The sequence below is a fragment of the Helobdella robusta genome (genome assembly GCF_000326865.2).
Source record: "Helobdella robusta unplaced genomic scaffold HELROscaffold_104, whole genome shotgun sequence".
Taxonomy (NCBI): Eukaryota; Metazoa; Annelida; class Clitellata; order Rhynchobdellida; family Glossiphoniidae; genus Helobdella; species Helobdella robusta.
The window spans coordinates 123,023-139,517 of record NW_008703589.1 but is presented as its reverse complement, the minus strand read 5'-3'; the positions used below and the strand labels follow the sequence as shown (position 1 = coordinate 139,517).

Below are 16,495 nucleotides of genomic sequence, written 5' to 3'. Positions count from 1 at the left end.
TGACTGACTGACTGATTGATTGATTGATTGATTGATTGACTGACTGACTGACTGATTGATCGATCGATCGATCGATTGATTGATTGATTGACTGGTTGATTGATTGATTCAATCATTCATCCAGCTTTTTCTTATTCTATTTAAAACTTTGAGCTAACGAGATTAGTTCTTTCATTCATTCGTTTAATCACTTATTCATTCATCCATTCACTCATTCATTCACTCATTCATTCATTCATTCATTCATTCATTCATTCATTCATTCATTCATCCATTTTATTGCTCCTCCTATCATTCAGGTCATTCAATGCCTAATGGATAACTTCGAAAAGTTGTCTCAAAAGTGCCACAGGGAGATGTTCCGTAGAAAAGTGAGTCATCATCATCATCACCATCATCGTCATCAGCATCATCATCATCATCGTCATCATCACCAACATCATCGTCATCATCATCAGGAGATTGAGGCAGTAAACCCGAAGCATGATTATGGGTTCGTGACGAAATGCCAGCACATGATCCAGGTAGTTTTGGGGTTCTACTCGTTCTTTCGTCTTTTCACTCATTCGTATTTTGCTGGTTCGTTCGTTCATCTACCGCCCATCTACCTTTCATTCATTCATCCATTAATTAATTCATACATTCATTCATTCATTCGTTCGTTCATTCGTTCGTTCGTTCATTTATAATTCATTCATTCATCTATTCATTCGTTCATTAATTCATCCATTCATTCATTCATCCATCCATTGATACATTCACTATCCATCCATTCATTCGTCAAAATGACCTAACACACATGAATGTAATAACAAATGTAATAACAGGCCAGATGAAAATTAATTATAATTTTAATAGTCCTAAATTGAAGTGAAGTGTCAAATGAAATGAATGAAGTGTCAAATGAGATTAGGTAGAGCCAAACAGACATTCTGCCTGCCAGCTAACGAAAACCCCATTTCAAATGGCATCTCCAAGAGAGAGAGAGAGAGAGAGGCTCCCAACAATCTTCACTTTAAATTCATTTAAAATCCATTCGCACCCTTCGACTTCGCATTACTCTTTTTTGTTCTGGTCGCTCCAAGTCTTTGCAATGCCGTCTTTAAAATGATTCCATGTCTAGTGATTCCATCTCAGATTGGATTTGAACAGTTCCTCCATCCGACTTTAAGCAGTGCCTGTGCAATTTTTGTCTCGTCCATCATTAATTAATTAATTAATTCATCCATTTATTCATTCATCAATTCATCCATCAATTCATCCATTCATCAATTAATTAATCCATCAATTAATCCATCTCTCAATTAATCCATCCATCAGTTCATCCATCATTTCACTCATCCATCCACCCATCTATCCATCCACCCATCTATCCATCCACCCATCCATCCATCAATTCACCCACCCATCCATCCAGAAACACTGCTCGGATCAGCAGCAGAACCCACACAGCATCATCTACTGCCTACTGCAGAAGATGAACGACGAGGACGACGACGACGACGGTGGCGATGGTGGCGGCGATCCTGGCGACGGCGAGTTCGATGAAAAGTGCAAGAGGACTGTGGCCAAGTGGAGTCATGTCATGGGCATTGGTCAGTTTAGCTTACAGATGTCAATTCGTTCGTTCGTAACTTTTTTTATTCCGTAACTTGTTCTCTCACTCTCTCTCTCTTTCTCTCTCTCTCTCTCTTTTTCTCTTTTTCTCTCTCTCTTTCTCTCTCTCTCTCTTTGTTTTCCATCTTTCTCTCTTTCGAAATGGAAAAATGCAAACACTCCCGCGATACCTCGAACCTGCCAGACATAAGACTAGATAGGGAGCTGTCCGTAAGCTGTTCGCCAGACATCAGGAAGCATTGCCCCAGCGAGTTCAGCAGTCTGAAGAATGATAGTGAAGATGGCGGGAAAGTTCTGGAGTGTCTGAAGAATGTTTACGTTAAGAAGGTTGTGTGTTTGTTTGTGCGTGTGTGTGTGTGTCTGTTTGTGTGTGTGTGTGTGTGTCTGTTTGTGTGTGTGTGTGTTTGTTTGTATGTGTGCCTGCTTGTGTGTGTGTGTTGTTGGTTAATAAACTGGACATCCAACTAACCAATTAATCAGTCACTCAATCAACCAATCAATTAACTAACCAGTCAATCGATCAATCAATCAATTAACCAACTATCAACCAACTAACCAATCAATTAACCAATCAATCAATCAACCAATCAGTCGGAGAAACCACAGTTGACTGCCAGGTGCCACCACCACATACGTAACCTCATCAGGATGGAGGCCAAGGATCATAGGATGAATATACCACTTGTTAAGCATTGCCACGCTGAGGTTGGTCGGTTGGTTGGTTGGTTGGATGGTTGGTTGGTTGGTTGGTGGGTTGGTTGGTTGGATGGTTGGTTGGTTGGTTGGTAGATTGGTTGGTTGGATGGTTGGTTGGTGGGTTGGTTGGTTGGTTAGTTGGTTGGTTGGTTGGTTGGCTGGTTGATTAGTTGGTTGGTTGATTGGTTGGTTGGTTGGTTGTTCAATTGGTTGTTCAATTGGTTGGATGGTTAGTTGGTTGGTTGGATGGTTGGTTGATTCATTAATTCATTCATTCATCCAATAGTTTATCCATCCATTCATCTATCCATCCATCTATTCACCCACCCATACAGATAAAGAACTTATGCTCTGAAGAGGCAAACTTGGGAAGATCGAATGGGGAGCCTGATGGCCAGAGGGGGGATGAGGGGGAGGCTGACAATGGGAGGGTCCTGGACTGTCTGAAAGATGCCGTCCTCAAGAAGTTGATCACCATGGAAAAGAATAGGAAGTGCTTCAAGGTTGGATGAGTGAGTGAGTAAATGATTGATTGATTGAGTGAGTGAATGATTGATTGATTGAGTGAGTGAATGATTGATTGAGTGAGTGAGTGAAGGATTGATTGATTGATTGATTGATTGAGTGAGTGAGTGAGTGAGTGAGTGAGTGAGTGAGTGAGTGAGTGAGTGAGTGAGTGAGTGAGTGAGTGAGTGAGTGAGTGAGTGAGTGTAAGATTGATTGTGATTGATTGGTTGGTTGGTTGATTTATCGATTGATCGATCGATCGATCGATTGACTGACTGACTGACTGAATGAATGAGTAAATTATTGAGTGATGGGAAGAATAATAATTATAATTATAATTATGGCAACTATAATTTCAGCAAATCAGTCACGTGATAGAGGAGGATATGGTTGATATCCATGCTGACGTCAGGCTCTACAGCGCTTGTTCCCTGGATCTCGTCAGACTCTGTGGGGACGTTCCTCTGGGGGAGGGGAAGAGTGGGTTATGATGATTATGATGATGATGATGGTGATGATGGTGGTGGTGGTGATGAGGATTCGTTCCTCTAGGGGAGGGGAAGAGTGAGTTATGATGATGATGATGATTTTGATGATGACGATGATGGTGGTGATGATAATGGTGGTGGTGGTGATGATGATGATGTCGTTGAAAGACTGTCATCATCATCATCATCATCAGAGTTGGAGTGCTTGCTGGCTTTTCAGAAGGATAAGACTCACAAGCTGTCCGAAAAATGCGACGAACAACTCAAGACGAGGTTCAAACTCTGGAGCTCCATGTCTCAGGTTTTCTGTCTGTCTGTTTTTGTTTGTTTGTTTGTCTGTCTGTCTGTTTTTGTTTGTCTGTCTGTCTGTTTTTGTTTGTCTGTCTGTTTTTGTTTGTTTGTCTGTCTGTCTGTCTGTTTGTTTGTTTGTCTGCTTATTTGTCTGTCTGACTGAATGCCCGACTTTCTGTCTAACCCACTCACAGACACACACACAAACACACTCAAATTCACACACTAACACACACACACAAATGACACAAAAATTCACACACAAACACACACACAAAAATTCACACAAAAATTCACACACACACACGCACACAGATCATCCAGCCGCCGATCAATCTGCAAGAGGTCTTCGACGCGATGACGTCATCACCTTCCTCCCACTACTTCCTGTTCGTCTTCGTGGCAGCCGTACTCGTCATCTTCATATTCGGGCTCTGCTTTGGCAGGGTCACCAAGAGGGTGAGAAGGGAGATGAAGAACAGATAATTATGGTCATAATTATAATAATTATTTTTATTATTATGACCATAATAATAATAATTATCTTTATTATTGACCATAATAATAATAATTATTGTTATTATGACTATAATAATAATAATTATCTTTATTATTATTATTTATTGTTATAGTCATAATAATGATAATAATTATCTTTATTATTATTATTATTATTATGGTCATATTAATAATAATAATAATTATTATTATTATTATTACGGTCATAATAATGATGATTATTATTATTATTACGGTCATAATAATGATAATTATTTTTATTATGGTCATAATAATGATAATTATTTTTATTGTGGTCATAATAATAATAATAATTATTATTATTATTAATTGTTTTTATGTCCATAATAACGTTATTTATGGTAATTAATTACAAAAATAATTATTTTAATTATAATGATGATGATGATGATGATGATGGTGGTGGTGATGATAGTGATGATTATTTTTATTTTTATTACTGTCACTACTTTTCTGATGGAAACATTGTATTAATATTAATTATAATTATATTATTATGATTATTTTTATTATTCGTAATATTTCTTGACAATATTATATATATATATATATATATATATACATATATATATATATATATTCCGTTTGGAATAGTCTACCAAGTCATCTAAGACAGCCCGAACTGACAGAAAAATTGTTCAAGAAATTATTGAAATCATTTTTGTTTTCATTATAAGATTTTAAGATTTGGTTGGTTTATCGTAGCAATTCAACTGTTTTTTTTTTTTTTTTTTTTTAGACAGTGCTTTTGAGAAACATTTTGTTTGTAATTGGCGCTATACAAATTTTCGAATAATAATAATAATAATAATAATATATATCCGTTAAGTTGTTTTTTAAATTAGTCATTCTCTATTCAATCTTGAGTTTGTTTATAAATTTTTTTTTTCATTCATTGATTGATTCATTCATTCATTCACTGATTCATTCGTTCATTCATTCATTCATTCATTCATTCATTCACTGATTCATTCGTTCATTCATTCATTCACTGATTCACTTATTCATTCATTCATTCATTCATTCATCAAATAGTAAATCAATAAATTAATTCACCCATCAATCTACTTTTGCTTAATATTTAAAGGAATTGATCCAATCATGCCATGACCTCTCTTGATGTCTATTTAACTTTTTTTCATATGGTAAATGAACATAATAATATTACAATATTATGAAAAATTGTATTATACGGTTATATATATATATATATATATATATATATATATATATATATATATATAGAAATGATGTATTTATGTGGTGTTTTGTTTATATTATTGTACAATAAGATATGGTATTAAATGTTTTTGTGATGTACTTTCTTCTATTCGTTTGTCGTTTTTTGATTTGTTCGTTCGTTTGTTCATCCGTTCGTTCGTTAGTTTGTTCTTTCAAATCCGATCGTTCGTTCGTTCGTCTTTCATAATTTGTTCGTACGACTACTACCACAGCAACCAGAACAACTAACACCGGCGATAATATTATATTTCAAATATAAATTATATTTTGACAGTAAAATATCTTTGGTGGCGTCACAGCAATCCGACCGGAACATCCGGCAGTGGCGGTCCACACCCGTTCAATGCAGTCATGACCTGACCTTTGACCTTGGATAAAAAGCTCACCCCTCACGTGACACCGCACTTAATTCAATGAAGGCTTCTGGAAGCACGGAACCAAAAGGTTCTTCTTTGCTTAGATTGGTACTCTTTATCAGCCTCTACTCTAACTTGCATGTATTCACAGTAATAATAATAATTATGAATATTATTATTAACAATAATTAATAATAATATTATTATTGTTATTATAGAAACATTTATATAGCACTTTATGCACAGAGGTGCCCAAAGACGTTTATAAACATCACGCCAAAAAGCAACCGAAAGAATTCTTTCCAAGTTTTATTCAGAAAGTTTTGAAAAAAATTCAAAATCAGTCCACATTTGTTATAAATGTAATTACGCCACTTAAACATAGTTCTCCTTTGAAGCTTTTAGGAATAAATTCGGTAAAAATTGTAATTCCGAAGTTAATTTTTTGAACCATCTAACAAAGAAACATGTCATTTCTTTATTCTAGCTCATCCTTCTATAAATTCACTTTTGGATTTGTCCGTCAGCGAGTTCCTTCTTCACGAAGCTTCTGATGACTTTCCCGTGTGTGTGGCTCCTGTCTTTGAACGCTCTCTTCAGACGCGTGTCATACTGCGACTTCGACTACATTTCAAAATGAATGAACGATAAAAATTTAACAATGGATAGAGCCTGACTAAGGTGTTCTTAGAGAAGCTTCAAAATTGATTCAATAAAGGAATAAAGTGAAGAATTCAACGGCGGTAATTACTAAAATTCATTTGGAAAGTATTCAATTCAAATAAACTTTATCAAGTAAAGTAGAGTAGAGTCACGTCTGGCTTAGTTATAAATTTACAAAGTAACCAAAACATGCAAAACGATAAAATTTGAATTGCATTCATGTTTTTTATGTATAAAATTTTTTTTCATAAAACTACAAAAATCGTTCTTACATCGTCTGAGTCATCTTTATCTGCGATTGAAAATTGAAATTCAAGAAGTAACAAATGAAAATTTCAATGATTAAAATTAACTATTTGAGTCTCGTGTAGGCAATTTAAGTGAATTATTTATGAATTAATTAAAATTTGAATCTTGTGACCTACAATTTATTGATATTGTATTGATATAATCCTACAATTTATTGATATTGTTATAACCGACCCCTTGAACTTGTAGGGTACAGTTATTTTTAGGGTAATTATTCCTGACTTCTGAACAAACCTATTTCAGATAAACTTTATCAGAAAGAAAACAGTGCTGGCAATCACTTGTATGTGTATTGCAGTGATCAATCACTCGTTTATTCAATCGTTTAAATCGTTAGAATGCAGCACAGTAACTAATCGACAGGTAAATCACGGAATAAAACCAATCCCTTCTCTCGTCAGAGGTTTCTTGGCCGTACATCTTCATTATTCTTTTCTCGGAAGATTATCGTTAATTCAATCACGCAGACCGCCTGTAGAATTCTCCGTGATAAACTTTTCCTCGGGCCTGATCGCTAATTTGCTTGCAGTTCGCACGCAAAACTTCTCCGCGTCTTTCAATATGAATTTGTTTTTGGATAGAAACTTATGACGCTTTAACGAATGATAAAATTCAAAATGTCATTAACAATGTCATTGTCATCCCCGCGCAGTTAATTGCCAATCATTCTTATTTTTCCCTCTGTTATATGTGTTGTAATATTAAAATTTTTGTTTAGAATGATAATGTTTTTTACTGTTTTTGTTGAAAATTATAACATTAGCGTAAAAATTATCATCTGATTTTCAATACTTCTGCTAAACTTGTAAAAGCAACCATAACCAGGGCCATGTTATGACAGTATCTTACTTAAGCATACAACAAATCGAACAATTCGTTGACCAGAAACTCAAACATTGTCGTTGTTTGAAACATATTTCAGCAGTTTTTTTAACTTTATCACCCCATACCAATCATTTTCACATATATAAAATTTATAGGTTATATAAAATTGTATAGAGTTGTATAGAGTTATATGTGGACACATAGAGTTATATAGTTTTATAAAGTTATATAGAGTTATATAGTTATATAGAGTTATATATGGTTATATAAAGTTATATATGGTTATATAAAGTTATATAGAGTTATATAGACTTGTATAGGATTAAATAGAGTGATGGTGTAGTGGCAAGGTGTCCGGTCGTCGTGTTGCAATGCTCGGATTCAAACGCAAAAGAAATCCCAATCAACGATGCACATGTGTGCTTTGTTTCGTGTTTATGTGAAAATTGAAGAAATTTGATTCCAGTGGTTACACATAGACCGCTAGAAAAATTAAAAGTTACCATTACTATAACATTCAACATTTTGTAACTAAACCAAATTTGTCTCTACACAACTGATTGCTGAACGACCGGTAGATCATTGGGTAATGTTGATGTTGCTTTCCAAATTAATTTCCATTCTATCTACTTGAACACAAGTTTCCTCGCAGTTATAATTTTAGATTATTGCACTAAATCCCTGCATTGTTTCTTAAATATTTAGATATTTAAAAAATTTTAGTATTAAATATAAATTATATATTATAATTTATATATATTATAAATTATAATAGTATTAAATTAAATACAAAATTAAATATTTTGAAATTTAGACATTAGATATTTAGAAATTTATTCTTAAATATGTAATTCTTTTATTTTCTTTATCTCTTTTTGTAGTTTAAAAATAATATAATTTCGTTAACACAGTTTGGAACTTTATAAATTCACTAGTATCATTTAGCTATTCATCTCGCACTATTTACAAGTAATGTTTGGCCACGCCCACTTCGATTTCTATAATTATCTTCCCACACAACCATCAATCATCAATAATAATTATTGGAGATTTAGGTGGGCCAAAAGTCACTACCTACCTATTTTAAGTACCCTCAAAAAACATCGAGTTTTGGCCCCCCTACATCATAGTTGCCCCCCTTGTCAAAGTTGGACCCCTCCGTCAAAGTTGTCTGGATCCGTCATTGTCAATAACAATCTTTTTAACAATATTGTGAATGAGTTTGTACTGATTTATAGTTATGAAGACATCGTCATTATTGTCTGTTGTCTCTGGAACGATGTTGTAGATGTTGATGTCGTTGATGTTGTTGTTGTTGTTGTTGTTGTTGTAGCGTGATTGTAATTGAAGAACCGTCTGGTATATATCCACATGCTTGCAGGAATCCAGCATCTCCAACAGGCTCAACATCACCAGGACCACATTCACTTCCAAATCTTCAGAGTTTCTGAAAAAATATTTGTGAAAAGGCAAAATATTTCTAGTATTGGTTGATGACTTTCAATCAATCAATTCAATCAATCAATTAACTTGTAAAGCGGTATTTCCGCAATGTTCAACAGTGCTCCTCAATGAATTTTGCAAACTCGTAATTTCGTAAGTGATGGAGAAGTAGCCAGAGAAGTTGGTAGAGAGTTCCAGAGAAAAGGGCCAGAAAAAGCAAAAGCAGATTTAGCAAAAGAGTGTTTAACACGAGTTAAGAAGAAGCGAGAACAAGAAGACGATCGTAAACCGAAGCGTTTAGCTTCAATTATTATATCTGATAAGTACTTAGGAAATAATTTAGATTGAGACTTATACATAATACTTTACTTAATATATCTTATAAAACTTAACATACATGGAATTACGCACCTGAAGAGCAAAGGAATTGCTGGCAATTTGAAATTTTTAACATCTTCTTTCAGCATCTTGTAAAGAGATTGAATTTCATCGGTAGATGTCAAAAAATGCACTTTAACTCGCCGGCCATAGTTAGATAGTTTATCGTAAACATCGCCACCTGCTTCCTTATTATCACGATTTATTTCGTCGTCAGCGTCATTATCATAATTTATTCTGTCTTCATTCTTTGTTAGGGTCAATAAGGTGGTCCTGAGGCTACTGGCCGTCTGATAAACGTGGCTGGCGTCTTCACTGTTTTCCAAGACGATATCCCGGAACGTCATCTTCCTACCAGGTTCTGGAATTAACAATTTCAGCGCGCTCTGCCGCGAAAAATAAAGTTTGTATAAGATATTTTTCTACGGAAATCCATCTTTTATACAATTTTCATTAAAGGTATTTTAATTTTTCGAAAATTTAATTTGTAATTAATTTAATTTTGGACAGTTCTAACAGTTCTCTCCTCACTATGTAACTCATTTCACGGGTGTCATCACCAACAAACAGCAACAGCAATGTCAAGCACTTTGACCATTACACAAGGGGTGGGCAAACTACGGTCTGTGGGCCGCCTGCGAGAGCTATTTTGTGCGGACTACGAGGCCTTGTTTGCCAAAAAATGGTCGTCAGCGTCAGCCAGACATTATGACCAAAAAAGGAACCAAAAACCTTAAAAAATTCTCTCTTGGGTCAAAAAAATTCGCTATTTAAGTACATGTGCGGCCCTTCAAAGGTAAAAAAAGTTCTCAATGCGGCCCTCACAGCAAAAAAGTTTGCCCATCCCAGCATTACACCATTCGTTATTAATAAGAATTTTTGGTTTTTGTTCTTCTAAAAATTATGAATCTAAATGAAACTGCAAACCTTGTTGGCTGGTTTCGAATTCACAACTACAATAACGGAGCCATCATCGCCTAAGACGTCTTTATAGAAGAGCTCGCCTTTGATGCTTTTACTTATTTTGCCAGTTAAGAATGCGTTCACTTTGTTGAAGCACTGTTGAGAAATATCATTTTGAAATGAAATTATTTTCCTTCCCTGCTACAATTTTGAAATTGTGTTAGGTTTCAAGTGTTAAGGTGAGACTTCCAGTTTAAAAAAGTAATAACAAAATTTCGTAACCGGGTAGGAGACAAAGCCGTCCAACCTCCTGGCTCTATTTTCTGTAATTTTAAGTAAAGGTTGACATTAAAATGCAAAATTTGTTTCCAAAAACTTATTCTAATAACCCAAGTTGTTGGAAGTTTTACTGTTTGAGAGGATCATCTGGAAAGAATTTTGGCGTTGGTGTCAGTTAAGTTGTGCGTGTTTAAATCTTAGAGGATGATGAAAATTGTACTTGAGTTAGATCTTAGGTGAAGATGGGATATGAAAATTAGTTACTTTGAGTTGTTTCTCCAAGCTTTTATCGAACAATTCGTCGTTCAAAAATTTGGCGAAAGAATCATCCATAAGGGAGAAACATGTTGTATGTCCGAGGTTGCTGTAGGCTATCATGGCTCTGTATAGGAAGTCATATTCTTTCTGGGACCAATTTATTCATTAATTTATTTGAAATTAATTTAGTGGTTTTACTCTTCATTATTATTAATATTATATTAAATTATATTATTATATTAAATATATTAGATATTATTATATTTAAATAATTTATATTACTGCACTTGTTCCAGACAAGATTTTATTTTATTTTAACGTATTTTATTTATGTTATTTTATCCATATATACTTTTAGTTTTATGATTAAATTCATCATTCCATGTTTCGGACGTAATAATAAAAGTGTCTCCATTATTATTTATAACAAACTCAATATATATATATATGTATATATATAAGTGTTATAAAGTAGTGTTATAAAAATATTCATTAGGTTGGTAATCGTCACCTCAGTCCGTATCATGTGATTTCTGTGCGATCTTAGATACCTCAAACATTGTGGCAAATCAACTACTTTCTTATCTTCGCATTGCTCAATCAAGTAGTCCAGACCGATGAAAATAGCCGAGGCGCCCACACCTGTTCTGTTACAATAGATGATACTGGCAATAGATGATAGTGTAGTGGTTAAGATGTCTGGTACTGCTGCGTGCTGCAGTGACCGAGTTCGACTGCTAGCCGTGGATTCACAGCTAAAAAAGGGTGTATAGTTAAGAAGATATCGTTTGTTAAACTATCTGAAATTTGTTTAGTTTTTTGTTAGTACACACGAGAGCAAGTCGGAAATCCTCACCTTTTTTTGTTAGTGTAGATATTTGTTTGTCTGAGTGAATCTAATATATACTCTCTACTAACTGGCATTGGACAACAATGTTGGGTAAATTTTTGCTTCTTTTCGCTTGGAGAACAGACTTAACATGGTGATGGAAGTTTAGTACACTTCCAACATTGGCGGGCACACCTTCGTCTGGCCAGCCGGAGTAACGCATGTGGGTAACTAGAAGTTTTTGAGAATCCTTTGAGGAAAGAAAATTAATTTCATTTTTAAGCCTGGCCGACTCAACGTGGAATAGAATGACGATTTTATGGGAGTTAACACACCATTTTGATGTAAATTTTCCTGATTTCATAATTCAGCCATTTCTCGACGCTAACGCATTTCACGGAGATGTTCTTTTTAAATTGCAGTCCGTCGCCAATTGCTTCGGGCAGGTGATTTTTGGAAGATTTCTAAATAGATGAAAAATTTTTGAACTAATTTTAAAAATTAATTTAATTAATCCTTAATAATATCGTAGGGGTAATAATTAATAGTAATAGGCTAAGGGTTAAAGGTCAATCTCCAATAGGCACCTACTTCAGAGATTTGTACCCAATATATTATAACTTATTAATACTCATAATCATTAATTAATTATTTATTACTAATTATCACTAATTATAATTATTATTATTTAAAAGTTTGACGACTTGGTGTATTTCTTTCGGAAAGTTTAACTCGACGACGAGGCAGGCATCTTTCTCGCTGACCATACGCCAGAAGTCATGGGCTGTCTTTCGATAGGGACCTAAATGAATGGTATAATTACGCCAGTTAAAACTCATTAAAAATTCATTCATTCATTTATTCATTCATTCATTCATTTATTTATTTATGGAACAAAACTTTTTATCTCAAGCTAAACTTAATTAGGATTAATTAAGTTAGTAAATATAGTGATTGATCGGGTAAAGGTTACTTTGAGCGGTGATAAATGTATATTTCTTAGGCCGGTAACTCTAAAAATAAAAAGTTTGGTTGATGTTAATTTTGATTCTATTAAATCAATCAAATGATTGATCGATCGATCAATCAATCAACCAATCAGTCAATCAATCAATCAAATGATCGATCGATCGATCAATCAATCAACCAATCAGTCAATCAATCAATCAAATGATAGATCGATCAATTAGTCAATCAATCAGTCAATCAATCAATCAATTAGTCAATCAATCAATAAATCAATCCATTAATCAATCAGTCAATCATTCAATCAATAAACAAACGAATGGCAAAAGATACCGGTACAATGCAGGCATTGATATAGTCAGAGAAAACTTGCTCGTTTATAACCTTCAAGATGACTCTGTTGTGATCAACTAAAGGATAAAGTGGAAATAATTAAAAAATGAAATTGGCAAATTAGCAAGAAATCATAATCCCTGTCTTACATGGCAGCGCGTCTTTGTCTCTGTTCTTACTTCTGAGCTCTGGTTTTTCGGCATAAGAGCAGTTTGAGTTATTTCTAAGGGGAATGTTCTGGTAAAAAGCGATTTATAAAGTTTTTGAGTTTTTTTTAATTTTTCTTAAAAAATGAGAATTAATTTACTTTGAATTGGTCGCGCACGCCTTGAGGAGTTAGAGTTTTGTAATAATTTTCCAACTTTTCAATGTGAACCTTGCTAGAGCCGCCATCAGACTTTTGACGAGTAGATTTTGTCGTAAATTTGGAAATAAATTTTCCTGAAATGGAAAAACTCGATGCCAGCGAATGTTTTTGAGTTAATTTAAATCAGCGAGTGTCCCAATTTTCAATTTGATTATCAATTAAAATTTCTAAATTCAATGCAATCTTAGATGTACGGTACGTATTGGCTTCACTAACCTGGCTTTACTTCGTCAGTAGTCGAGTTTATCCTGGAAATTATTTGATTTGTCATTCACATATGGTCATGAAAATTGTCATCATTCACACAAAAACTAACGTTCGTCGCTTAGTTTTTTTAATCTGGTAAAAATAAATCGCAGCAGCGATTACAGCGACGAGCAGAAGAGCCACAGACGTTCCGACCACACTTCCAATTATTGCAGCTGCATCTATTTGCGTGCTAACTACAGCCAGAGGTTCTTTTTTTAATTCTGATTCAGATTTTAAATGTTCTATTATGTTGAAAGAGTAAAGTTTCTATCTAAATCTCTCATTCATATCTTTGATGTGTTATGATGGAAAAGAAAAAACCAGGTAAAGGCCACAACAACAACAACAACAACACACACACACACACACACACACACACACACACACACACACACACACACACAACATCTCAAACACAGTAAGCGCTTTTTAAATAACAAAATTTATACAATATTTGAATTTAAGACGAGGTAAGTAATAGCTAAGCGCCTGGTCTTTCTATTGCAGCCACTAGATTCCAATGGAAAGAGATCTTCACCACCTCTCAAACGTTATGCGTTCGTGTGTGTTGTTGGTTTTTCTCAAAAAATTTGAAAGATTTGATAATAATATTGAAAATATTTCTTAAAATTGTATAAAATAAATATATTTACTGAGGTTAACCTTTGCTTGTGCAGTTTAGCTGACCGCTTTTTTCATAGCCATCTGAGCAGATGCAATTATAAGAGCCAGCTGTATTCACACAAGTCGAAATGTTGGCTGGACATAAGTTGGCATTCAGTGAACATTCGTCGATATCTTTAATAATCACATCAATTAATAATTTAAAAAAAATTGAAATGTATGAATAAATTAACATAGGTTTTGTTTGATTCGGTCGGAAGCTTTCATTTTCAGGAATAGCATTTTTGAAAAAAGTTTCACGAAGCAATAAAACAATCAATCAATCAATCAATCAATCAATCAATCAATCAATCAATCAATCAATCAATCAATCAATCAATTAAACAATCAATCAATCAATCAATCAATTAAACAATCAATCAATCAATCAATCAATCAATCAATCTAGTGTTCTTAAACAAAGAAAAATAACGGACGTATCATTTGAAACCAACAAACTCAAAGAAAAATAAATTTATCAGGCAAACCCAGTGCAAAAGCAAGACATTGAAGAGATGGAATTGGAAAAACAGAAAATCACATCTCACCTCTGCAATCATCATTGTAGTAGTTTTTACCGTAACCAACACTGCAGAGGCATTCAGATATGTACGTCGGCCCAATGAGATTTGCCATGCACGTATGTACTCCACACATTCCGTTCTTAACTGAACAGTCTGGGAGAAGAGCAGATGGAAAAGTTGGAATTCAAGTTTAGGAATGATATCAAAGAAATAAAATTTTAAAAAGGTAACTGGATTGTAAAACATCGCTGACCTCTTCTGTTGCATGCAATTTGGTCCAGACTTGTAGGTCCTACACATGCCGAGGCTAAAATTAAAAATTACTCCTACCCCTAAAAAACTATTTTACAATTTTTTAAAAAGTCAACACTAGCAAATTTCACTGACCAGTATAGACGGCAAAATAGCCAGTAGAGCCGCAGAAATGGTCATCACTTGAACATGGGACACCACAGAGACTGGAAGAGACGAGTTCGCCTAGCTTACCTCCACAGTAACAATTTTCACCACTCTAGAGTTATTTTTACAATCAATAAATCAATCAATCAATCAATCAATCAATCAATCAATCAATCAATCAATTAATCAATCAATCAATCAATTAATCAATCAATCAATCAATCAATTAGCTTATAAAGCGCTATTTCCGCGATGTTCAACAGCGCTCCTCAATGAATTTTGAAAACAGGTCTTGAGATCCGCTCTGAACTTCGCAAATGATGGAGAAGTAGTCAGAGAAGGAGGTTGAGAGTTCCAGAGAAAAGGACCAAAAAAAGCAAAACCAGATTTGGCAACAATTATTTAGCGACAGATGAGCTTTTAAAAGTACTGAGTGCTGTCTTGATCCAAATTAATATTTTATTTAATTTTAAATCAGAAACCAGTCGTTCGTGAACTTACGACTAATCCAGCATATAAGAAGTTATAACCACCGCAGTGATCTAAACATTGGTGAAGAAGAAGAACACTGCCGCGACTATCTCCGCTCGGGAAGTTCTTATAACAACCGATGAATCGATCAGAATAACTGACTAATTTTGAAAAAATTTCAATCTAACTTTGTTGAAATTGTAATCAAGGTCTATATTTTACTTACTTGTTTTGTCTCCAAATATTTGAAATTCTGCCACATAAACAGTTCGATCTAAAAAATCAGCGAACAACACAACAAATCTGGATTTTTGAAATGGCAGCGAGCAGTTGAGTCTGCAAACCTCACCAGGAAGAGTGTAACGTGGATATCTTCCACATTTGGTGTTGATGGTTGGTGAAGTTCCAACAACATAATCCAACAACAATCCAACTAAGAATCTGCTCATCACCAGAGCTAGTATGTATTTGAAATTCATGGATTCAAATTCATGGATTCAAATTTAAGCATTTGGACAACGTAAATATATTGCTAAATCTAGAATATCTTTAACGAAGGATTTGTTTTAATGAATATGAGTAACGAATAATTTAGATAAGTTTCAAGTACCGTCTCCCAAAGGAATACCTTGGGCAATATTATAAAGAACAATATGTTCCACTCTGTACAATCCTCCCAAATCAAAGACCATCCAGTTGGACTCACGTTCAGTAGCAGCAATGTTATTTAAATCTCCATCGACTGCATTCGAACAGACGTGCTCTGGGTGATTAACACATAGAACACGTTTCCCAAAGGCCAAATTAGCAAGTGTCCCTTCACTTCTTGGTAAATTTGCAATAAGATTCACCAAATTGAAAAAAATTAATGTATTTTCAGATAGAGACGGCAGTCTCAT

General features: G+C 34.3%; 2 protein-coding genes across 2 annotated transcripts in view; one reads left to right on the top strand and one right to left on the bottom strand.

Moving 5' to 3' along the window:
* Positions 1-4,085, top strand: part of HELRODRAFT_116840 (hypothetical protein) — a gene marked incomplete at both ends in the record, with an annotated part of 16,390 nt that extends 12,305 nt beyond the window's left edge. The window contains 9 exons of the mRNA XM_009012335.1: positions 300-371; positions 459-524; positions 1,418-1,595; positions 1,802-1,944; positions 2,209-2,322; positions 2,649-2,816; positions 3,180-3,300; positions 3,503-3,609; positions 3,915-4,085. Coding sequence (XP_009010583.1) covers positions 300-371; positions 459-524; positions 1,418-1,595; positions 1,802-1,944; positions 2,209-2,322; positions 2,649-2,816; positions 3,180-3,300; positions 3,503-3,609; positions 3,915-4,085 — 1,140 coding nt within the window. The remainder of the gene's footprint in view (positions 1-299; positions 372-458; positions 525-1,417; positions 1,596-1,801; positions 1,945-2,208; positions 2,323-2,648; positions 2,817-3,179; positions 3,301-3,502; positions 3,610-3,914) is intronic.
* A 4,610-nt stretch (positions 4,086-8,695) lies between these two features.
* Positions 8,696-16,495, bottom strand: HELRODRAFT_183300 (hypothetical protein; the record flags this gene model as incomplete). The annotated part of the gene is made up of 20 exons (XM_009012334.1): positions 8,696-8,981; positions 9,389-9,741; positions 10,283-10,414; positions 10,802-10,942; positions 11,307-11,550; positions 11,714-11,874; positions 11,960-12,088; positions 12,329-12,426; positions 12,598-12,637; positions 12,924-13,000; positions 13,073-13,160; positions 13,231-13,364; positions 13,507-13,538; positions 13,607-13,760; positions 14,203-14,337; positions 14,751-14,879; positions 15,114-15,212; positions 15,608-15,757; positions 15,823-16,053; positions 16,207-16,495. 20 exons carry the CDS (start codon positions 16,493-16,495, stop codon positions 8,696-8,698), a joined length of 3,102 nt encoding a protein of 1,033 aa, XP_009010582.1.